Raw genomic sequence first — 25,517 nt, 5'->3', positions numbered from 1 at the left:
TCCAAATTTCTCCTTTGCTCTGGGCTTAGACCTGTGTGCTAAATCCGTGCACCCCCAGCCACCATTTTGTGTTCACAAGCCAGTGAGGCCAGCCCCTCTGCCTCCCCCCCCCCCCCCCCAGCAACAGGGATTTTCTACATCAGAGGGTGTTTCCGTGAGCTGTTTAAACTGTATCTACTGGGGCCTGTGCACTTTGTTTTGTTTGGCTAGCAGGGGGAGTAAAGCTTTATTCAAACAGTATTGTTAGATTTAGAGTTAGTGAAGCCTTTACCTGCAGAAGTCCAAAGTTGTGGATTGAGCCTGTCTGTCTCCTAGGAGATTCTGAACAGGAGAAGTAGCTTCCAACTCCCTGGCCAGCAAACCTTGTCTGAGGTCGCTGGGACCTTATATGGTCTGCTAGTGGTTGGCACATGTGTACACCGATTGGTGGTTGTATCTGGTGTTTCTATTGGATTAGGGTTAATGTCCTCATTGGTTGGGTATTTAAGGGTTCTGATTGGTTTCTCGGTCTGTGATTCAATCATTGTAGGGTTGGGACTAGGACTAGGGTTAGGACTTCTATTGGAAGTAGGGGCTAGGGCTTCCTATGTTATTGGTTGCTGGGAGTAGGGTGGGACTAGGGCTAGGGTTAGACCTTTAATTGGAAGTAGCTATTTAGGGCTTCTGGTGTGATTGGTTGTTGGTCCAGTTGTGGGACTAAGAGTAGGGTTAGGCTTTCTATTGGAAGTAGGGACTAGGGCTACCTGTACCATTGGCTGCTTGGACTTGGGTTGGGACTAGTGGTAGGGCAGGCCGACCTGCTGTAATTACACCTAACAGTCCACCTTTTATCACTAACAAACATATAATGATCTTTCCATCAGTTGTAAAACAAACACCCTCCTCTCCCTTCTACCATAATAACACTAACACACACACTGCACACCACCACACTTTGTAACTCTTGAAACAAACCTGTGTAAGATAAACACTCTCACCTCTACTTCATTCCCTCCTACACACAACATACACTCTACTCATAAACACATCACCACCCCCTCAACGTCACAACCTCCTCCCACAAACAATACTACACAACCAAATCCAGTGCATGAAACATATACATCAGCACCCCTTTTCACTACACCTCAAAAGCAAAACATATCACACACCAGCACAAGATCTTCAGAGCGCAACACCTCATAATACTTACCATCCAAAACCCCATACCACTACTATGATCGCCAAAATAGCGCTTTCTAGACTCTCTCCTGCTCTACCCCTCCTTGCATTATTTGACACCTCTTTTTACTACACCGATCCCCTAAAACAAACCTTTCTAAACTCTCCCCTCTGACTCCTTCCCTCCAAAACTCCTTTTTACTCACCCAAAAGCCTCTTCCTACTGCTAAGACCTAAAAAATAAAAAATAAAATCCTTCACTCTTTTATCCCTCCACTATCCTTTTCAATCAAAATTAACAGACTAACATGTTCACTTCTCAAGTTCCATATTCCATATTCAACTATACTAATATACTGCCCAAATAACTGAATAACATATCTACTACTCAAATTACTTCATATTTATACTATTCTAATTTTCAACACTAATCCTTTATGGGTTCCGGAGTGGCGTGCTACTCGCCAGAAAAGCGCTTCAACACCCATCAGGGGTAACAAGTGTTATATGAATGCAAATCTTTCTTCCCCTTTTATCCCTCTGCTATCCTTCTCACTCCAAGTAACAGACTAATATCAACCACTGAAATTACCTCATATTTCACCATATTAATTCACCACTAATCCTTTATAGGCTTCCTGAATAGTGTGCGTCAACAAGCGAGCGATAAATAAATACAAACCTTTGTCCTCCTCAATCCTTCTGCTATCATTCCAAATCCAAATAACTGACTAACCTATCCACCACTTAAAATGTACTTGCATGTTTCACTATACTAATTCAACACTAATCCTCTATGGGTCCCGGAGTAGCGTGCTACCCGCCGAAAAAGTGCTTTGAAGCCTCGTCAGGGGTAGTAAGCGCTATATAAATGCAATTACAATACAATATTAAAATAGAGCTAAAGAGTATCTGTCAGCTCCTCCTGTAGAGGAGGTGTGCCCTCTTGTGGTGAAGAGTTAGATTACAGCATAGACCTGATATCCTATAACATAGTATCCTGTGGCTTCAATTGTGAGAACTTGAAGTTACAGTCAAGAGGATAGTTATAGGCGCGTCTACAATAGAAAGAGAAGTGCAATTGCGCCCTTTAGTGGAAAAATGATGGATTACATCTACCTAATTTGTATGGCTCCTCATTTAAAGGTGCTTTGCAGTACATGTGAACAATCCAAAAACTGCTGTATATAGCTCACAAATCCTCAAACAAAATAACAAATTACATGAACTGTCCTCCAGTGGTCAGAAGTGCAGGTACAAATGATATAAGATCTCACTCTGCTGTAAGAGTAAGAGACTATGCTTTATTTACTGTCACTTTGAAGTGGGAATATCATTTACAGATAGATGATGCCCCCACTCTCCCAGCACCATCGTTCCTCCATAGATCATTGTGTAAAGTCCAACCCACATTTATAAGTGATGAATCTATGTGCTTTTTTCCAACTATACTTTTGAATTATTGTTTGTCTGAATCCTTTTCCTTTGAAAACAACTTAAATTTTCTTGACCTTTTTTGCATTTTGCTTTCTTTTGTTCTTGTTCCCCCTTCTCTTTCCTCCACTGCCCCCCCTCCTCTCTGCATCCTTTGCTCCTTAATGATGTGCTGCTGTATCTGACATTATTTCTTCTTCAAAAGTAGTTTTTAGCTACCAATGGCACTTGTCAGAATGGTAGCTGTGCCAGCATTTTTCTACTAAAAATGTTTGGATCAATCTGTGTTCCTGTCAGTTGTGCCTGTCGAATTGGGAGTGGGACACACGCGTATTTAAATCAGAAATCTCTGATACTTCTGTGGTTTTGGTGTCCACAAAATATATATTGACAAGCGGCTGTCTAACCCAGGATGGCTTCTTGGACCAGGCAACGGACTTTACAGTATATCAACTGCATGGTGGTTGGTTGGTTGTGGAGGCAGGGGAAAATCGGGCAGATTGAGCAAAATAAATCTGCTCCAGTAAGCCATGCCACTGGTACCCCTGCCGTCCCTCTCATCTGTTCCTTGGTGTCTCTGAAAACCCTTGTGCTTCGCCCGATCACCTCACCTTCTATAGATAGGTTACGAAACTGATTAAGGAAGGCCTCAGGTGTGATCTGGACGTTGTTTTCCAAAAGGTTCTGAAGCACAAATCCAAAGAGCAGGACACTCTCCAGGTACCCCAAGACGTAGTCATTCTGGAGCTGCAAGAGAAGAAATCTGGTGAGCAAAAACTTGGGGTTGGGGCTCAGTACAAATTGCAACTATATTCAAAACGCCACAGGACACTGTAGTTCTTCGCCCATAACATGTCCAAAACCATCTGGAGAACATTTTTTTTCCATATATTTTTTTTGCATTTTAACAGGGCATACCATTACCATCTGGTCTTCTGTAGATGCGACAAATAAGGAACTCTCCCCAACTCCCCCCAACTGCTCTCCATGATTTTCTGAACCATCCGGAGAATATATGGTAATTGGCGGGTGACAGGGGTGTTCATTACAACTGTTGACCTCTTTCTGCTGAGAAGGCTTCTAATTTTACCTTTACATTTTTAATAAATGTGCGTTGTCATCAAATGTAGAATCATATATTTAATTCATCTAATCATATACTTAATGTCACAGAAGATGTTACCAAAGCCAGAGTTCTAAAGCCTGGCCTACGATTTTAGGGTGAGAAGACAAAAATCTGAACTTGGTTTTCAATGGAAATCACATACTTTGCCCAAAGCTTCAGCTGTCACCCCTGGGATTTGGACAGAAGAAGCTGTCCTCTGGGTTTTGCGCAAAAGACAATGGAGAGCCTTCTTTTAAGGATCTCAAAGCACTACTCCATGCCAGACTCACTGGCCTCCCTGCTCTGGCTACCTGTCAAACAGAGGACCCAGTTTAATGTTTTAAAGTCCTCTGTATGGCCCACTGAGCTTTACACAATAAGGGCCTCGGCTGCTACAACACCTGATAAAGCCTCATGTCCCCAACAGGACTCTGCGACCTGCTGCTTCACGTCAACTGGTGACACCGAAAGTCCAGACGGTGAAAAGTGGTGGTCAGTCTTTTGCTTTTGTCGTCCCTAGACTATGGAATTCCTTGCCTGTCAGGATACGCAAGATGGAAGAGGAACCAAGGGGCTTATTTACAAGCCCCTTGCGCCGTCCATGCGTCACTTTTAGTATGAAAAACTGTGACATACCGACAACGCAAGGGGCTTGTGAATAATCCCCCAGGTTTCTGAAAGTAATTGAAATCCTTGTTATTTCTCTAACTCGAGGGTGAAATAGGGTCTGAACATTTTCCTTAGTGTTCGGAGGCCTGTTCGAGTAGCTGTACGCTTTAACAATGCATGGAATAGTATAGAACTGTGGCGGTTGCCCCTCAAAGGGCGGAGGAGCGTCGCCCTGCCTGCTGCTAGCACAGCAGGCACATTTCAATAAAATGATGGTAATTTACATTACCAATTGCAGACTAGAGGCTGCCAGTGGGGTCTAAAGTGCGCATGTCAGATTGGCCGATTGTCATCCAACGGCCTGTCCGACATGCGCACTTCTAACCGCACCAATCCCTGCAGTGATAAACTGCCCTGGGATTGCAGGCATAGGCCCCTAGGCTCAAGGGGAGCACTGGGTTAGCCTGCTCAAACCAATTGTGGCGCTTCTCTAATGCCGAGAGAAGCGCCAGGATTGGTTAGGTTCACGTTGCTTTGGTGCTTGGCTATTCAGAGCACTGAGTCAGGTTTTATACGTTGGAGAGGAGTTGATAAGGACTTCAATTTCCTGATTAGGGTTGCGGCGGTTCTTTTTTGACGTCGAGGATCACTGGATTGCGCTTGGTGCAGCAGTCTTGTCCTAAAATGGTGGATATCCCGGAAGATGCGGACTTCAACTCGTTGTGGGAGCAGCGCGAGAGCCCGGAGGACCGGCAGAGCCAGTGCAACAAAGGTGGCGGCGTGATGTAAGTAAAAACAGAAGGTAGATTTAAGGGTGTGGGTTATGTCCAGTTTAATGGTGCAGCCTGCAGGCTACAGAACTGCTGGGTAACCCGAAAGGTGAGTGTGAATACCTTGTTTACAGCACAGCAAGAGCTTTCCATTAGCTATCCATCTCGTAGGATCTAAGAGCCGTAATTCGAAATTTTAATAATAATTTTTTTTCTTTCTTAAAAGCACATAGATTGCATCTGAAAGTCATTAGAACAGTGGTTCCCAAACTTTTGACTCCTGAGGACCCCCATTGAGTCACCACTGGAAGCCGGGGACCCCCAAGCAATTTGTATGAGTTAAATTTCAAACATTATAAGAGTAATTCAAAAAAAATACACACGTGTACACACAACAAATACTCAAAGTACTAAGGATTTTGGGGCCAGATGGACGACCATTTCATTTAGCGCCTCGCAATTGGCGACACATTGCGAGTGGCAAATTGCGAGTCGCTAAATGAAATGTACAACAGTGTGTTTAACACTGTTTGGGATTCCCAATGGGGTCGCAAATTGCGAGGTTCATTAATATTAATGAGCCTCTCGCAATTTGCGAGCCCATTGGGAATGCCAGCCCTCCCAGCGATGGTGACCTGCTGGGCTCTGCAGGCCACCATGTCTCGAGCTGCTTTTAAATAAAGCTGATTTAAAAAAAAAAATGTAGCCTGTTTACCATGCATTAAAAAAAGAAAGAAAATTAAACGTTTTCGTTTCATTCTCTAAGGGCAGGCAGCGGTCCCTGGGACCACTGCCTGACCTTAAAAAATAATTTTGCATGCATTTGCACAGGGGAACGGGTCCCCTGGGGACCACTTCCCATTTGCGAATGCATTACCATCTACTTGAAGTAGGTGTTAATTGTGACTGTTTTGCGACCGCAAAACATTTGTACATGGTTTTGAGACTCGCTATTTGGAAGGGAATGCCCCTTCCAAATAGCAAGTTGCAAAACCTATTTAGAGAGTCGCAAACAAATTGCGACTCGCTAAATAGGCTATGTACATGACCCAATAGGTTTTTGCATGCGCAAATGGGTTCGCGAACCCGTTCGCGCATATAGAAACAGATCGTACATCTGTCCCTTAGTATCTTATATTGAAGTAATAGCCCCTCAGTCACATGTATTTCATTTCTTTTATAGCATCTCTCATACCATTGTAGGATGTCAGAGCACTTTACATCACACACATATAGAGACATTAAATTATACATGTAAATCAGTGTGTATATAAAATGTTTAAAGAGTGCTTGGTCTGGAAAAGCACAAACTCAGGATTCAGAACATAACACAGTGGCTAGCATTGACTTTAACATTAAAAATGTATTTCCACCCAAATATATCATTTTAGCAGCATCAGGTTAATCAATAACTGGGACAAAATATAAGTTACTAACTGGTACCCTGCAGTTTGCAAGCAGCTCTTTGATGACAATTTATAGGTCCCTCTGCTAGATTGCGATTGTCACTTATGAAGTGCACAGTAACAAAAGAAACTCTGTGACAAAAGCAGTAACCACGAACCTAGGCACATAAAATACTGCTTTTTAAGATGCATGTTACTTGTTCTTAGCAGTAGGCACAATAACCCTCTGTGCTACATTAGTTAAATTAAAGCTGCCACTGAACAAAACTCTCCTCGCTCTCCATCAGGTACATTAATCACTGGCATTCTCTTGACACTTTTATTGTTGCTGGAAAGCTGCTAATTATACAAGAAACGTTTCTGTGCTTTTAAAACTGTTGCCTACGGACCCCCTGGGAATGTGTCACGGACCCCTGGGGGTCCGCGGACCACAGTTTGGGAAACACTGCATTAGAACATGCACGTTCTCTCTGTCCTCTAATGGCACCTCTGCTCGACTAATTTGTCGTCGGTTATCCAGTCTGTGAAATGAAAACTGCTTGGGTCAGACCCTCAGGCAAATATGTTACACTCCATCAAGTATTCCTCACAACACGGTAAACATTCTCATTTCTCACTTTGTGCATCTTGAGTGCATTTCGCTCTGTTCCACAGTTGTGAGATTGCCAGGAGAGGGTACGTTCCGCTGTGTACAATGCACATCCTCTTAAAAGACTCCTCTGACTTTTCAGAGGCCTTTACACGTCTGTGGATTAATTGCGCTGCATGAATGTAACTATGGACAGCTGGAGCGCTATAGTGCACTGTGGCTGAGTGAGTGGAAAGGGAAATAATGGATGTACGGCATTACGATGCGTACTTTTACAACGCGTGCCGTCACAACGCGGTTTTTTCAAAGCAAGTCGTTACCACGACTTGCGTTGGAGGGGATGCGGACTTAGGAATTTTTTAACTTACTATTCCGACACCAGCCTACGTACAGTAGGGAAGGTGTTGGATAGTAAATTAAAAAATTCCTTGTCCTACAGCGCCCTCCAGCGCAAGTCGTGGTAACGACTTGCGTTGAAAAGACCGCGTTGTAACGGCACGGCAGTGTGACAGCTGTGTCGTAAAGGCTGTTCACCGGAAATAATAGGAGGGGGAGAGAAAGAGAGCGAATGAGTAAGAGAACAGGCAAAAGCATTTATTCACTAAAATGACTTCCCACTTCTTTCAACCTTCGCCCCTCAAAAACCTCCTATTTGTTACCTGGGAACAAAAAACATGGGTTGGGAGCCGAAAATTCAGAAAAGTAAACATGTCTCTATCTGATCACAAGGAATGGATGCCTCAAGCATTGGTTTGCGTTTAGCACCCTGATCCATTCTGGGATTTGTAGTCCTGTTACACTTTAGTTGATTCATTAGAACTAATCCATTTGAAAAATTAACATTTGTAGAAGAAAATCTCAGGATGCAGCACTGTATTCTTTGTCACATAGACTCTACTGGTACTTTGGCTCTAACAGCCCTGCAGCAATATTTGAATGACTGTTTCTCTATTTGAAAGTGTGTTTTTTCCACTTTGCGCCATCTATGCCTAATTTATCACTATAGGACGAGGAAGCAAAAGACACATATATGATGGATGGAATGCAGAGCAAATCAAACATTCACCCCAGTTAACAACAAACCTGGGTTAAATCCATCCTTCTTTTGCTCATCATGCCACCCCAGTTTAGACCCAACCATATGCAAATCAGTCTTGACCCTGTGCCTCATGGGAAAAGACCAGCCCGAACTGCCAAGCCAGGTCCTCCCCGGTCCGAAACAAGCATTCTGGGACCGATTTTGGGGCATCACCCCTCATCAGATAGGCTAGCTTTAATCTAGTGGCACAGAGAGCCCAGGACCTCGCGCACTTTGGGCAAGAAAGCAAAAGACACACAGATGATGGACGGAATGCAGAGCAAATCAAACATTCACTCCCAATCAGAAAATCTGGGTTAAATGTATTGTTCTTTTGCTCACCATGCCACCCCAGTTTATACCCAGCCATATGTAAATCAGTCTTGACCCTGTGCCTCACGGGAACAGTCCAGCCCAAACTACCAAGCTATGTTCTCCCCAAACCGGAAACAAGCATCCTGGGACTGGTTTTTAAGGCATCACCCCTCATCAGCCAGGCTAGCTTGAACCCAGTGGCACAGTGAGACCAGGTCCCACGTCTGGGCATCCCAGGCGCACTGAGGCGGGAAAGCAAAAGACAGACATATGATGGGCGGAATGGCAACATTTATAATTGGCCTAAGTCTAGCAATATTTACATTTGGGCAAAGTTCTATAAAAAAGAAGACATGCTAAAATACACAAATATTCTTCACAAAAGACTAACACCCAACAGAATAAATCTTATGGCCTGATTATGACTACGGCGGTCCGACTGCCATATTATGAGCATGGCCATTGGACTGCCATAGGACCTCTGCTACCACCAGGGAACCTTAATCCCTGGTGGTCTTGCAGCTGTCTGTCACTCGCATTATGCTGGTGGTGCCGCTTCGGTACCACCATGCATATTACGAATTTCATGGCGGTGAGCTCGCCAAGAAAACTGTGGCAGTGAGGAAACTAAGGGGACTGGTGCAATAGGGCCATGGGGATGCATGCAAGGGGTGAACATGGTGTGTCCCACTGTATGCATGCAGCCCCAGTATCTTCATGGCACGGACTTAACAGTCCATGCCATGAAGGAACTTGCTTTGGCATTCCCATTGCAGTGCCTTTCTAAGGCTCACTGCCTGGAACTGCCAAAACACTTCCCACCAGACCAGGAGAAAACTCCTAATCTGGCGAGCAGTCTCAGTACAGCTGTGGCAGCGGGGCACTGGTATGGCAGCCCGCTGCCACACCGCCAACGTCATAATCAGGCCCCTAGTTCTCAATGTTTCTTCAAAACCAATATCTGACTGTTTGAACTTAGTACTACAAAGGGGCTATCGTTTGCAATTAGATATGATTCTAATCTAATTGAGACATAGATACAAGTATATACATTTACCAGAAAACTTCAAGGGTAGGCTATTTTCTCAAACCCAGGTAATCTTGCCATCAAGGATTATGGCACTTGTAGTACCAAAGGTGTGATATACCTTTTGAAATGTTTGTAAGTAATAAGGAACACAAATAAAGGTTTACTGACAGCTCGAAAATACATTTCCATCATCAAAAATGTACAAAATAGCAGAATAAATATCTCATAAAACAACAATTGATTAATTAAGGAATGGTACAAATGAATACAATCTATTACATAAATTATGAAAATAGGTACATTACACCACAACATCTTCCACTATACCTCAATTTACTATAGTTGTGCTAAAAATATTTGCCTAAAAGACCATGCCACATAGAGAATTTTAGAGACTGCCACCACACCACAACCACCGATGAAGAATCAGTCTTGCAAATTTCAAGTGTGTTTACTCAATTTGTAAGAGATAAACACCTCCAGAAGGGAGCAATCCACCTGTGCCTAGGAGTTTCACACAAATCAAACATATTAGGTCTGTATAAGAGATTAATGGTGTAGCAACACTTTATGGAAGCAGGACAGGTAAGGTTTCAAATTTGTGAACTTGTTAAATCCTCACAGAGAGGTGAGTACTTTATGAGAATATAGCTACAGAGAGTGGTTTGGTGTATATTTAAATTACAAACCTTTTGCCCTAATGGAAAAAATGAAATAATGAATTTGAATTAATTTCTTTAAAATTGTTTAGAACTTGTCAGAACTACTATGGAAAAGAAATAAAGATTTGGGTACAGGTCACAGGTGTAAGAAAAACTATTTAATTTGCAAATGATTTGGATGAAGGACTAAGGTATGGTTTGCAAGAACATGGAAGAGAGGAATGAAGTTATTGGAATTTTTAGATAGGAAAGGGAATGTGATGTGGAAACTATGAATTACAAAAAACAAGAGAGGCTGTATGCTATGACCTAGTGTGAGAGATAGTAGAAATTGTAAAGATATACCAGATTTAGAATATTATATTTCCCTGCATTGAACCTTATTTGAATTTGAAACAGCACTAAAAATGGATCAACACCTTCCACTCCAATCACAGCAAACTAGAGCACATTGGTTCAATAGTTTCATTGACACGTTATGATAATTTGTGGATTGCCATAAGATCCTCTCCCTCCCATTTCTGCTCAACCTTTACTGGATGATATTGATGCACGTTCTGGAAAATTAGCATATCCACTTTTTGAGGGATGTAGATGACCCCCAAATTCTCAACAATTTAGAGAAGAATTAACATACTCACCCTAACATTACCAATGACCTTGAATGTATGTATGATGGTATAAAATAAATTGTCCTTTACCTGAATGGAGCCAAAACTGAAATACTAACAATCAGTGGAACCTATATCATGGATAAGGTACCTGAATACCACATTCAAAATATTGTTTGATCAGACTATCTGGACAAAATATTATGAGTACAAAAATATCATAAGACATTATATCAGTTGTGAGTGCATTGTTTCTTGTCTTTATTAATAATATCAATGTTTCAAATATTTTTACAGACATATCATGGTATTCAAATAGTTGTAATGCTATAATGTTTAGCAATAATTGTTTTGTTATGTTATATTTTTGTTATATATTATTTTTGTTGTAACCTTGCAATGTTTGATTATTTTTTGGTTGTGGGTATTTTGGAAATTAGGGTGTTGTGTTTTATTGAAAGATTTTGTTTTATTATTATTATTATTTGTATATACAATTATACAATGATGAAATTTGTTTTTATTTCGTGTGTATAAATCAAAATGTATTGATACATTGCAGGTTATAGAGTACATTGGGGGAGTGATAGTTTTTTAATATTATAGTAATATCAGGAATTTCTAGGGGTTCTAATATAATGTTTCTTTTTTAATAACGGGTTACTTTTGAAGGGTGTGTATTTGGGTGGCTGGTGTTTTTATGACCAATTTGAAATAGTTGTATTAATTTGAAAATATTAAATGACCCTTTTTCTTAACTTTAACTAGCATAGCCACAAATCCTGTATTTATTCAATTGTGGGAGTTTATGTATTTTAAGCAGCACCATTTTAATGTATTCTTCAAATGAGGAACTGAAGGTTTATCAGTGGCTTAGATGGATAGCATTTTAGTGTGAAATAAAACAGTTATTACTTATATGCTTGTGATGGTTTTTAAGGGTTGTGTTTATTGTTTTAATTTAAAATATATTAAAAATAGGGTACATTTGTTTGGAGTGCTGAAATTTAGATTTTAGTTGAGAATCTACATTTTCTTGAAGATATGTAAGATTTTATGTGTTTCATTAATTCTAATTGAATGTGTAGATGGGTTTGTGATTTATTCACATTAGCAAATGTAATGTTTAGGAGTTTGTTTTAAATTAAAAATATATCATATTTGAACCACACATTTTATATTTTATAAAAAAGTATGTCTGAAATAAAAATTATATTTGAATACCCACAGCACCAAATCTCAGACCTAACCAATGTTTGTTAGACTAGGAGTTAAATAGTGATTCTCTCCATTCCTTAATTTAGGCACTTTCCCCAATGTTTGAGAGACGGGAGAATTAATAATCAATCTTGCCCCCTTTATTTAGGCAATTCCCTAATTTTTGTTGAGTTGCAGCTAACATAGTACATCGATTCCCTTTCATTCATGCATTTTCACAAATTTTATTTGGATTGGAGTTAAAATAGTAAAATAGTGAATTCACCCCACCACTCCAATGTCATTCCAGTACAATATTAATTGAGGTATATGCAAAAATAAAAAGGTGATTTTTTTCTAACTCCATCCCAAGAAACATTGAGCAAAGTGCATAACTGAAGGGGGGTGCAGGGTTATACCATTCTAATTTCAATGCAACAAAAATATTGGAAACGGAAATTTAAGAACTTTCCACAATTTATGCTTGTTCAGTTCTGCACTTTTCTCAATTACAGCAGTATATAACATCTCTCCCAAAATCAGTACATTCCTAAAGTATATTTCACCACTTTATCTATGCACTTTCTCCAATGTTAGTAGAAACAGAGTTAGAATAGTAAATCAGATGCCCTTCATTATCCACTTCCCCGATTGTTGTTGAATTGATTGAACTAAGAAATGAGTAAAAGCAACCCTTGACATAGTGTTTTGCTCTAATTAGAGCTCTTCATAGAGGTATAGCTTTGTCCAGACACAAGGGAGCCCCCAGTTTAAGTCAAAATAATAACCTTTCAGGCATAGAGTGACGCATATGTATGCAAAAAAAGAAGCAGAGAACTTTGGGTAGTTCTCAAGTTTAGGTGGAAAGTAGTTCCCGTATAGAGCACTCTCAACACCAGCGACACTCTAGATCTGCTCAGCTCACCTCAAAAGTCTGCTTTTCTATCAAACTCTTTAAGCATAGGATTAGCACAGTGCCATCCATGCTGAGATAGAAAGGGACAACGTCTTTCGCCATTTCTACAGCAAAGTCTTTAAACATAGGACTAGCCCAGTGCTGTCCATGCCAAGCTGTAAAATGACAAAAGCCATTTACCACTCCAGGCACAGTATTACAGCTTTGAATTGGTAAAATACCAATTCAAGCCAACCTGAAATGAGTAATACTGGGTGTCTGGACAAAGCTTTACCTCTCTGAAGAGCTCTAATTAGAGTGAAACGCTGTGGCAGAGGTTGCTTTTACTCAAAGGGGGGAACGTGGTCTTGTGGGGCATCAATCTGTACGCAAAAAAGGCAAATAGACAGCTTACTCCCTCAAGGAACTACATGAGATCTAGTAAGGGTGCATATGATGAGGCTACAAATTCTTATTACAGCAGAATTGACCACTGGAGACATCAAGACATACTGGGGAAGGAGGAGTATAGGTCCCTCTACAAGAAACATCCAACGGCACCATGTTTTTACATGCTGCCAAAAATTCACAAAGACAAGGTCAACCCACCTGGAAGACCCATTGTGTCTGCTATTGGGAGCCTAATAGAGAACACATCCATCTTTCTGAATGCTTTCCCTTTTCCATATGTCCTCAGCTTCCCCTCCTATTGCAGAGGCATCACTGATTTTATCAACAAGATTGAGGGAATTACATGGCAAGAAAACTTGTGGTTGGTAACAATTGATGTAGTGTCTTTGTACACGTTTATCAAACACAAGGATGGCATCAATGCTTGCAAGCACTTCTTCAGAGACCAATCTATCTTTCTGTATGAACAATCATGTATGCTAATTGACATGCTGACATTTTGCCTTGACAACAATTTCTTCCTTTTTGAGGACAGGTGGTATAAGCAAGTGGTCGGTACCGCTATGGGAAGCAGCTTTGCGCCAAGTTATGCCTGTATGTTTTTGGGATGGTGGGAGGAGAAGTTGGTTTGGACTGACGTGAATGAACATCTAACTAGGCACATTGTGTTTTGGACCCAATATATCGACAACATCTTTATGATATGGGGTGGTACCAGAGCAGACTTGGATAAGTTGTTGAACATGCTAGGGGACAATAAGGTGAATCTCCGTTTCACGCATAATTATGATCAGCAGGAGATGGATTTTCTGGATGTATGTGTACAGGTCAGGGATGGCGTTGTGTCAACCAATTTATACAGAAAGGCAACTGCAGGAAACAGTCTTCTGCATGCCAAGAGCTACCACCCCCTAAGTGGAGTATTCCATATGGAGAGCTAATAAGGGTCAAGCGCAACTGCAATACTGATGTAGGTTACCAGAAAGAGCAGAATACCATGCTGCACAGATTCAGGAAGAGAGGTTATCCCGAGAGAATAGCAAGTGAGAAAGCAGCCTCCCAGGACAGAGCGGCCCTATTGGTAAAAAGACCGGGTACCAGGGAAGAAACGATGATATCAGAATGATAACGGACTTTAACATTGTGGCAATGGCCAGTCGGGAAACTTTTAAGTAACACTGTCACATTGTTAAAAATTATCCAGTGATAGGAGCTAAGGTCAGTTGGTATCTAATGGTCACGTATAGAAAAGCACGATCCCTTAAGGACATGCTTGTCAACAGTTATATGGGCACAACTAAACAGCAAAGTTGGATACAGCAGCATAAGGGTTTTTTTAAATGTGGAAAGTGCAAGGCCTGTAGCACAAGCAAAAACAGAAAAACATACCCATTACCAACTGGGAAAACTGGGAACATAACCAAGTTCATAAACTGTAACACTGACTACTGTGTATATGCTATAATATGTCCTTGTGAGAAAATGTACATAGGGAGTACCATCTTCCCTGTGAAGAAAATAATTTTGGAGCATATTAGAGCAGTCAGGAATGGGGATCTGAGCTACTCTACTGCACGACACTGGCTGAGATACCATGATAATGTGGAAAAGTAAATTTTGCCATGTTCTGTGTCCCTACGCTTCATCCATCATATGTTATGTGTGCATGACCAATATGCATATGTTATTCCCCATGCCTGATTAATGACGCAATTCCAGTTGTGTCCACCTCTAGTATGCTATTTTCCAGTCTTCGTGAATACTACGAATATCAGGCCTATGTAAAGTAATGTTGCCACGTTTCTTAGTGTGCACGTTATTCCATTATAAAATCCCCGTTTCTAGGCCTCAAAAGGGCCCAGACCACAGATTCAGCTCCTGTCTCCTGAAAGCCTCGCTAAGGAGCGATACAGCCCCCACCTGTATCCTCGACCCTTCACTTACTTCCTGCCTCGCAGTGCCCGGTGCAGCTTGGCTCTGCCTCTGAGTCTGCCAAAAGTATGTTATAGTTCCAGTTATCAGTTCAGTCCTCCTCCTCTGCATTCCTAAGCTACTGAACTGCATCAATAGTTTCCGTCATTGTCTAGCCTTCTCGTCTCCATGTTAGAGAAATACTGTATTTAATGGTCATTTAATATTCTTCATCACGCACTACATGTAGAATAATGCATGGTCCAGTCTTAGAATCAAGTTAGCTTTTCCCCTCATGACTTCTAGTTTATATCAACATGTTCCCTAAACATCAGATACCAGATAGGGTTTAGGTACATGTCGCTCCGACCCTTCAGACTCTAGTCTCTGCTCCTAGCACAGAGTTCATAGCCCCCAGCTTCTCCTAGTAACACGTCGTTGCCAGTTTTCGCGCACCATTAGGTTAGAGGTCCCGGCTCCTTAGGTAGCCCCCTCCAAAGTTTCCGCCCATTCATGACATATTCTGTTACGTTTGCACCACATGTCTATGTATACGCCCAGTTACACCTATTTTTACTGTTATCTTTCGCGACTGCTACGCGTCACGCCTTCTGCTCCACCCACTGCTACGCCTACTGCAATGTAATGCTATGTGTTTGCGCTATGTATATAAGTCAATGTTTTGTTATTGAATGTTAGCGCGCTCATCCCAGACCCAGCCCCGGCAGCTGCCGGGCCTTATTGTCCTATTCCCATGCAGGTTGTCCTGATCCTGTCCTTATGCTGTAATAAACCTGCAGAAACTCCTACTACCTCGAATCTTGACTCTTATTTTATTGAGCTATCTGTTATGCTATAAGTCTAGTCAAAAATAGGGTATTATTTATTTATTTACCACATAATGGCGCCCGAACAGGGACTTGCCCTTTCCCCACGCGTCGGTGAAGCCACGCCGACCCCCTGACCCTCTGCAGTCGTGACGGAACCATACCGTGCACTGGCAGATATTTCTGCTCCAAGTATCCCTCAGGCCCACGGAGGAGACGGAGGAGGCGGTCCAGCATCCAAACGAGACGGTGGAGGAACGCGGCGAGTCCCGACCAGAGCCCAAGCCGAGAGTCCAAGGTCCGAGGTATCCGGAGGCCCACCCGTAACTGAAGTCCGAAGTCCGAAGTCCGTCGTAGTCCAGTCCCGTTCGAGGCCTTCCGTTCCGTGCTGCCCGGTGAGTACCATTGCTGGGGTAGTATCTAGACAGGACCAATCTAAATTGACTCCTGGTCCGTGGGTTGGTGGTACCCAAGCCCACAAACGAAGTGTTCACCTAGGTGGATACGGGTCTTGATGCGTTCCTTTTTGGGACCGGTATGTTCCGTACTGTTACAGCAGTGCATCCAGTAACTCTAGTCTGTTCCGTTCTCGAGAATTCTGTTCTGTTTCTGTTTTCAGTATTTTCAGGTAGTATTCTGTTCGAACTGTTATGTTATGATATTGTTTAATGTATTTCCAATGTCGTGGTATGCCTGAATTGTTTTCCCAATTGTTATTGTTTTTCGTGTATTGTATTGTGTTCCGATTCAAGTTTAGAATGCCGCTCTTTTCCAAGTTACGTCAGTTAAAAACTAGAAAGGGTCTGTTAGAGGAAGCAGTTCCTGTCCCGCCTAGGGACAGTCCAGGTCATTTTATGTATCAGAAACATGGCATAAGCGCCATAATGTATCTAGATTTATGGGTAGAGTATACCAAACAGTTAGAAGAAAAGTATAGATGGCCCGTATCGGGTACATGGGATGCCGAATGTATCATGCGAGTAGAAGAAGCATTATGGAAAAAGAAAGCCAGACAGTCACAGAAAGATGCCATCGAGTTATGGCGCAAGGAAGCTCATAAAAGAACGGAAAAGGAAGTCAGAAAGTCAGAGTTAAGTAGAGAATCCCAAGAACGAGCCCAAGAAAGAGAATTAATCGAGATAGGTGAGCAAGTCAAAGCCGAACAGTCAGACAGACAGAGGCATGCCCTTATTAAGGGTATGTATCCTCTCCTTGCCGAAGGCCTGCCAAAAGCGACCCCAGAGGCACCCAGTAATTTCCCGCCGCCATTAATTCCGACCAAGCTACGTCACAAACCGACCGCAGCTGATATTTTTATTTCGTCCTATTTGGACGACGCAGTCCCCGAATATGCAAATCCTGTTCGTGCTCCGCCAGTCCCTGTAAATCAGGCACTTCCCGCTCCTCCAGACACCGGAGTACCTGTTACGGTACCCCCGGTCCAGCCTACAGTTCCATTTCCCACTCTGCCAGGACGTAGAGCCTCAGTAGACGACTCCAGTTTAGGGGCCGCAGGAGGAGCTACTCCTCAAACCCCGCCGCCACACAAGCGTTTATCGGCACTCGAATTGCATGCTCAAGCATCACAGCGTACTCCTAAAAGTAATAAGTCTGTCACAGAAATCAGGCAAGCCCTTAACGAATGTGTCTATGATCCAGTTCCAGGCGAATATACTATGGTTTTATATTCCTTACGTGTAAGGAGAGTGACCGAGTATCTAGTCACCTTGCCGAATATGAAAGAAGATCTAGACAGAATATATCGTTTCATCCGTACAGGGGATGATCCAGAAAGTATTGGCGAAATTATGTCTCAAAGGAAAGCCGAGATTCAGCTCATGATATTAAAGTTCCTGATCAATTGTTTAATAAGAGAACAAGATTACCCGTCCAAAGATCCGGCCGAAATGAGAATCCTGACAAGGTGGAGTGATAATATAGCCGAGGGTAAGCACAAGACCGTCAGTGCCATGGAGAGTATGTACAAGAAAATTCGTAAAGAAATAATAAGGTTACACGACCAGCGTAAAGCAGCACAAGTAAGCGAGAAAGAAAGTATCTCTGATCCTGAAGAGGAAGAGAACGAGAATCCCGCCAGAATAGCGTATGTAGGAAAATCCAGATTTCCAGATCGCCATTTACGTCTAGAACCCAAGTCTATTTTTCAACATCTAGCACCAGAACAAGGTTCCCTAGAACAAGTATTTCAAGCTACCGATCACATTCTGAAATCACGAGTCGGTTACAGTGAACTAAGTACTATGCATGAACAAGAACTAGCCCGATCAGCAGTCCGATGGATTACTGATTCTACCACTTTTCCAGACGAAATAGTGGCACAAATGTTTCTGAAATTGCCCCCAGCCGAGCAACGACTGGTGGGTATGTATATGATCCAGCACCTCATTACTCTGTATGAGGGTCAACATTCTGATCCAGGCCCGTTGCACGATATCCTGAACGAGTTACTCCAGTATAGATGGAGAGGTCTAGGTACCGATTTAATAAGTGTCATTCTAGAACAGCGTCACAAGTATAGAACGTTCCTGAACCCGCATTTTGTTCATGTCTCACCCCCAGAAAGTAAATCATTCTACATAGACAGACAGAATCCGTTACGAGAAGTCCACCCAGTCCAAGGGGCGGGTGGCGTAATGCAACGAGTGTTTGTATACACTCCAATATCAAAGATGGAACTTCTTGAAATGAAGAAATTAATTCCCTGTCATGACAAAGATCCAGCAGGGTTCCATAGAGAATTAAAAGACATGCTCCGTATGGGAGAATACACTTACCCAGATATCATTAAAATGTTAAAGGTCCTGTTACCCGCAGGGGTGTATGAAAAGTTAAAGGAAAAAGAATGGGAGGTGGGAGAGAAAAAGATCGATTGGGCAGCTCTAGAAGCTGAAGACAAGGCACGAGTACCAGGTACCGGTCTTGGAGATAAATGTAAAGATTTACCAGAATTATTGATTCAAGTTTTACCCAGATTATTGACAACTAGGAAAGAAGACTGGGATGCAATCTCAGCCTGTAAACAGAAGCAAGACGAGGATATTAGTGATTTTTATTCTAGATTTGAAAAATGTTTCAGTATCAACAGTGGTCTCAAGACAAGTAGTGAGTCATACCCTCATCTTTTCGTCACCAAATTAGTCGAGAATTCAAGTCCACAAATTAAAAACCGAGTTTTGAAAGTCGAAAGCACCTGGCAAGCTAATACTCCGTCCCAGATGCTCCAGATGCTCCAGTATCACCAGAATAGAATCAGGGAAGAGCAAGAACACGAGAGAAAACGTATGAAAGACACGAAAATGAAAGTGCTAATTGCACAATCTATTCCTCAAGACAGTCAGAAGAGGGGTCCGAATCAAGCCAGTCATCCTGCAGCTCCCGTTAAAGGGAACTGCAATTATTGTAAACAGCCAGGTCATTTTATAAACGAGTGTGCAGTTCTGAAACACAACATAGCTACTGGTAAGACTAAAGAAAGACCACGTCCGCCGAGACAAGAACAAGTTTCACAGACTCCTCAGTCACAGAATGCACCACAGACAGTTACAGTACCGCAGCCCATTGCTGCAACACAGCATGTCACATCACAGATGTACCAGTATGCACAGTCCGAGTATCCAGAGTACCAGTCATATTCATGAAACAGCCTAGAGAGGGAGGTAGGCTTGCCTCTCATCGAGATACCTGTAGATCAAGAGGGTCCCTATGTACACAGTCAAGTATTAGGGAAAGACAGAAAGTTTTTGATCGATACAGGGGCAAGTAGGACCACAATTAGTCATGCCGAAGTTCCAGGGGCTCCGCTCTCAGGCTCAAGAAATGTTTCCCTTGGATTTTCAGGAAAACCCATTGTTAATGAGATATCTAAGCCAGTTACTCTAGAAGTAGGTCCATTGTCCCGCACTACTGACCTGTTACTTACTAAGTCATGTCCAGAAAATCTATTAGGTATTAAGACACTGAAAGAGTTAGGTGCAGTTATTTGCTGTTCCCCAGAGGGAATACGTCTGTTCCTACGTGACTTTAAGGGTCACTATGTGTTACGAGATTTTGATTCAAGATTGTCTAATGTTCCACAGCATTTATGGGCGCAAGGTCCAACTGATGTAGGTTACATGCAAATCACACCCCATCGTGTGACTCTCAAACCAGGTGTAGTGTTACCCCGAATCAGACAGTACAGATTGCCACCTGAGGCTGTAGTAGCCTTATCCAAAATTATTGACGAGCTCATGGCTCAAGGAGTAGTTGTAGAAACTGACTCCAATGTATGCAATTCTCCGATCATTCCAGTCATGAAACGTACTGATCCGAATGCACCCCCAGTATATCGATTAGTGATTGATTTGCGAGAGCTTAATAAATGTATCATTCCTCAGTACCCAGTTGTTCCAGACATCTCTTCCCTGTTAACAGCCATTGATTCCGAAGCCATGTTTTTCACTGTCATAGACCTCAAGAATGCATTTTTTAGTGTTCCAATTCATCCAGACAGCCAGTTTCTTTTTGGATTTTGTTTAAATGGAAGGAGCTATATGTTCACACGCGCTCCTCAAGGTTTCACAGAAAGCCCTAGTATTTACAGTCAAGCACTCAAGAGACAACTAGACAATATTCACATGCCAACTGACACTGCCCTGCTCCAGTATGTCGATGATCTACTGATCACAGCCCGTTCTGAACGTGCTTGCGAGCGAGCATCACTTACAGTTCTGTATTTTCTAGCCGAGATGGGGCACAAGGTGTCACCTTCGAAGCTTCAATTCTGTGTCCAGCAAGTGGTATACTTAGGACACTTGCTGTCCAAGAGGGGTAGGCAGTTGACACCAGACCGTATCCAGCTAATAGCGAGTCTTCCCCAGCCCAGAACCCAGAAGGAGGTACGTGCCTTTATCGGCCTTACTTCTTATTGTAGACAATGGATTCCCCAGTATGCATTTCTAGCCAAGCCACTGATACAGTTAACGACACAGGAGGCAGCCGTATCGACTGTCCTCCCTTGGACATCTGACCATACACTTAGTTTTAACGAGTTAAAGAAAGCCCTATGTCAAGCTCCAGTTCTAGCTACACCGAACTACAGTAAGCCTTTTACACTTTTCGTTACTGAACGGGAAGGTACAGCATTATCTGTTCTCACACAAGATCAAGCAGGTCAATACAAGCCCTGTGCTTATTTTTCGAGCACATTAGATCCAGTCGCCCAGGCGTTGCCTGCGTGCCTCAAGTCAGTTGCAGCCACAGCACTAGCTATCAGACAAAGTGATTCCATAGTTTTAGGACATTCCCTGACAGTACAAGTCCCGCATTCAGTAGAAGTTCTTTTAAACCGAACACAAACTCAGCACTTGACAATTGCACGTTTAACAGGTTATGAATTGACACTGTTCCAGCCACACATAGAAATCAGACGCTGCAACGTTCTGAATCCTGCTACACTGTTACCATCAGTTAGTGCAAATCCAGACCCACATGACTGTGTGGAAGTAGTTAACATTACGACAAAGCCAAGACAAGACCTGACAGACATTCCGTTACCAGATCCTGACCTGACACTTTATGTGGATGGTTCATGTATGAGAACTAGTACAGGAGAACTAGTCGCCGCGTATGCAGTGACTACCGACACTGAAGTTATTGAAACACACCGTATTGATACCCTGTCCGCTCAAGCAGCAGAGCTAGTCGCTCTGACACAAGCCTGTATACATGCCAAGAACCTGAAAGTTAATGTTTACACAGATTCACGTTACGCATTCGGAGTTGTACACGACTTCGGAGTGCTCTGGCAGGAGAGAGGTTTCATGACTTCTCATGGAACCAAGATTCAGCATGGTCTCCTTATTCAAGCCCTGTTAGATGCCATACATTTACCGACATCTATTGCTATCATGAAATGCAAAGCACATACGAAAGTCACTGACATTATTTCCCAAGGTAATGATCTAGCAGACCGTACAGCCAAGCTTACAGCACAGACTCCAGACATTCCAGCAAACATGACACATACTCCAGATCCGATTACATGCATGACAGTTAAGGACCCTACACAAGATGTCATAGATATACAGTTACATGCTACTCCCGATGAAATCAAGAAATGGTCCGAACAAGGAGGGGTCCAGACAGATCAAGGATGGTTAACGAAGGGTAGAGCCACATGGTTTCTCCCCGATTCTATGGTTCAAGTCATTATCAATACCGCACATAGTCCAGCACATTTAGGAGAAAAAGCTATGTTAGACAGTATCCAGAACATTTGGTTCAACAAGCATTTACGAGCTGCAGCCAAGCAGAAAGTCCGTACCTGTATGATATGTTGTCAGTTTAATCCAGGTAAAAGTGTCCCGGTGGAACAAGGTGGTTTCCAGCCCCCTGACCACCCTTTTGAGGTCCTCCAGATGGATTATATTCAGATGGAGCGATGTCGAGGTTTCAAGTATGTCCTTGTAGTTGTATGCGCTTTGTCCAGGTGGACAGAAGCATATCCAGTCCCAGATTACACAGCCGCGACCACTGCCAAGCAGTTGGTTCGTGAATTTTTCCCTAGATACGGACTCCCTAGAGTCGTATATTCTGATAACGGCCAGCCATTCTCATCTGAACTCATGAAACACGTTTCCCTGTTGTTAGGGTACCAGTGGAAGTTTCATTGTGTACGCCATCCAGAAGCAGCTGGACTAGTCGAAAGGCATAATCAGACTCTGAAAATCCGCATTGCAAAAGTCTGTAAGGACAAAGGTGTGGACTGGTTAATAGCTCTGCCAGTCGCTTTATTTTATATGCGTATGGTCGCACATTCCAGATCAGGTCTGTCCCCGTATGAGGTCGTATTCAGCCGCCCCCCTAACATGTGGGGTACTCCTAGACCCCGAAGTATTACCGATGTTTCATGTAATATGCTGACAGATTACCTAGCTTCCTTGATGTCTGCCCTCAACTCATGTCGTTCACAGGTTGCCGCCGCATTTCCAGACAATACTGAGGTGGCACCGCACGAGATCGTTCCAGGCTCCCTTGTGATGATCAGAAATTTTGACAGATCAAGTCCGCTGGAACCACGTTGGAAGGAGCCACGTCAGGTCCTCTTGACCACCCGAACTGCCGTCAAGTTGGAAGGCAGGAAGGGGTGGGTCCACCTTTCTCATGTAAAACTTTTCAAAGGATTGAAACCAGCGTCTAAAAACATTTTCCAGGATTCGAAAGACTGCCAAAATATTGCTCTTAAGGACTGTCCCGCACAAGACATTATTACAACCCCTCCCTTGTTAGAGAAAACTCCGCAGCAGGAGTATAAGCTCAAATTAAGGTCTAGTAAAATAAGTCAGTCAGTTTGATTGTATAAGTCCTCCCCTAGGTGAAACGGTTAAATTGTTTCTGACATGTATAAAATAGACCCCCATAGTGAGAGAGTCAGTCGAAGTTCACTTCAATGTATCGTTTTTCTGAGTTTCATATTATTTCTCAGCATAATGATTTCCTGCACCAGCTACGCACTTTTCCTGTGTTTTCCAGTTCCTCATGTAAATATGTCTGCTAATGCTACAGTAGAGCACACGTTTAGTGATCTGCCTCCTCACGAATATTCTTACCGCCTCGCTATGCGCAACAACACATTTATCCGTATGTTACATTATTCACACCAGACCAGCAATGCTACTAATTGTTGGGTGTGTGGTCGACTTCCCCCTTTTCAGACACCGAAGGGAGTTCTGCCACTTTTTCCTTATCCATTCTCACACAATGGTTCGTGTGGAGCATGGTCCACGTTAACGTCATCCTCAACAGATATGTCTTTTCTTAACAGTACATGTTTTCCAGACAAGCAAGGTCTCCCCCACAGAACAGGTTTAGATCTAGAAAATGAAGTATATAATTTAGGTAATTATTCGTCGAATTTCATGGTCCTGAATGTTCAGTCTGATACTACTCCAGACTTACCTGCTATTTCAGTACTACCTGTCAAAGGCGAATTATGTGTCCGTAGTTATGGTTCTGTACGCATAGGTCATAGTGAATGTACTACTGTTGTCAAATATAGTGACAGTGGGAAATCTATTTTCAAAGCTTCACGTCATTCTTATTTTATTTGTGGTCAAACTGCATATGTCCGTCTGCCCCTCGATTGGGAGGGAACCTGTTACATTGCTTTCCTACTGCCACCTGTTTTTCTAGCCCCATCTGATTATCACAGAAACACACATCTAGTACACATTAGACATAGAAGGGAGTCCCCAATTGTCGATTATACTGAAACTACTCTAGAACAGTATACAGATTTCAATAAAGGTTTCTTCTTCTTTGTAGGACCTGTCCAGAATAGTAAACTGATCCGTAGGTTAACAAGAACCCTTGAAGCTGTAGTTAATGAGACTGCCTCTGCTCTAGGTAACCTAACCGAAGAACAATCTGCTATGAGATTTGTCGTTTTGCAAAATCGTCTCGTCCTTGACGTCATACTGGCCGATAGGGGCGGGGCCTGTAGAGTCATCGGATCTAGTTGCTGCATTTTCATTCCAAATAACGCGCCGTCTGTTTATTCAGCTATAACCAGACTCCATAAAATTGCCCATCTGTTACATCAAGATCCAGGCACCTGGACATGGTCCGGTTGGTTCTGGAATATAATTTCCGCATGGGGATGGAAAGTCCTGTCCTTTTTAGGTATTGCAGTAGCGATTATATTTAGCTGCTGCCTCTGTATACAATGTGGCCCTGCGATTTGCAGCATGTGTGCTACCTCTTGTATTCCTAGTCCCAAGCCCCGTTCTAAATCCTGTTCCAAGACAATTCGAGACGAGCAAATGGTACTGTATGAAATGATAGATGGTATCATGAAAATTGATGTTTCCTGATGGAAACGTAGTGACAAGGAGGGAATGTGGAAAAGTAAATTTTGCCATGTTCTGTGTCCCTACGCTTCATCCATCATATGTTATGTGTGCATGACCAATATGCATATGTTATTCCCCATGCCTGATTAATGACGCAATTCCAGTTGTGTCCACCTCTAGTATGCTATTTTCCAGTCTTCGTGAATACTACGAATATCAGGCCTATGTAAAGTAATGTTGCCACGTTTCTTAGTGTGCACGTTATTCCATTATAAAATCCCCGTTTCTAGGCCTCAAAAGGGCCCAGACCACAGATTCAGCTCCTGTCTCCTGAAAGCCTCGCTAAGGAGCGATACAGCCCCCACCTGTATCCTCGACCCTTCACTTACTTCCTGCCTCGCAGTGCCCGGTGCAGCTTGGCTCTGCCTCTGAGTCTGCCAAAAGTATGTTATAGTTCCAGTTATCAGTTCAGTCCTCCTCCTCTGCATTCCTAAGCTACTGAACTGCATCAATAGTTTCCGTCATTGTCTAGCCTTCTCGTCTCCATGTTAGAGAAATACTGTATTTAATGGTCATTTAATATTCTTCATCACGCACTACATGTAGAATAATGCATGGTCCAGTCTTAGAATCAAGTTAGCTTTTCCCCTCATG

General features: G+C 42.7%; 1 protein-coding gene across 1 annotated transcript in view; it reads right to left on the bottom strand.

The window, feature by feature from the left end:
* Nucleotides 1–25,517, bottom strand: part of LOC144753527 (guanylyl cyclase C-like) — a 632,982-nt gene that overhangs the window by 374,863 nt on the left and 232,602 nt on the right. The window contains exon 8 of the mRNA XM_078641183.1: nt 3,207–3,342. Coding sequence (XP_078497309.1) covers nt 3,207–3,342 — 136 coding nt within the window. The remainder of the gene's footprint in view (nt 1–3,206; nt 3,343–25,517) is intronic.

This window comes from Lissotriton helveticus, chromosome 1_1 (assembly GCF_964261635.1).
Source record: "Lissotriton helveticus chromosome 1_1, aLisHel1.1, whole genome shotgun sequence".
In the NCBI taxonomy this organism is placed as follows: domain Eukaryota; kingdom Metazoa; phylum Chordata; class Amphibia; order Caudata; family Salamandridae; genus Lissotriton; species Lissotriton helveticus.
The sequence above is the reverse complement of the archived record's forward strand: the minus strand, read 5'-3'. Positions and strand labels throughout refer to the sequence as shown.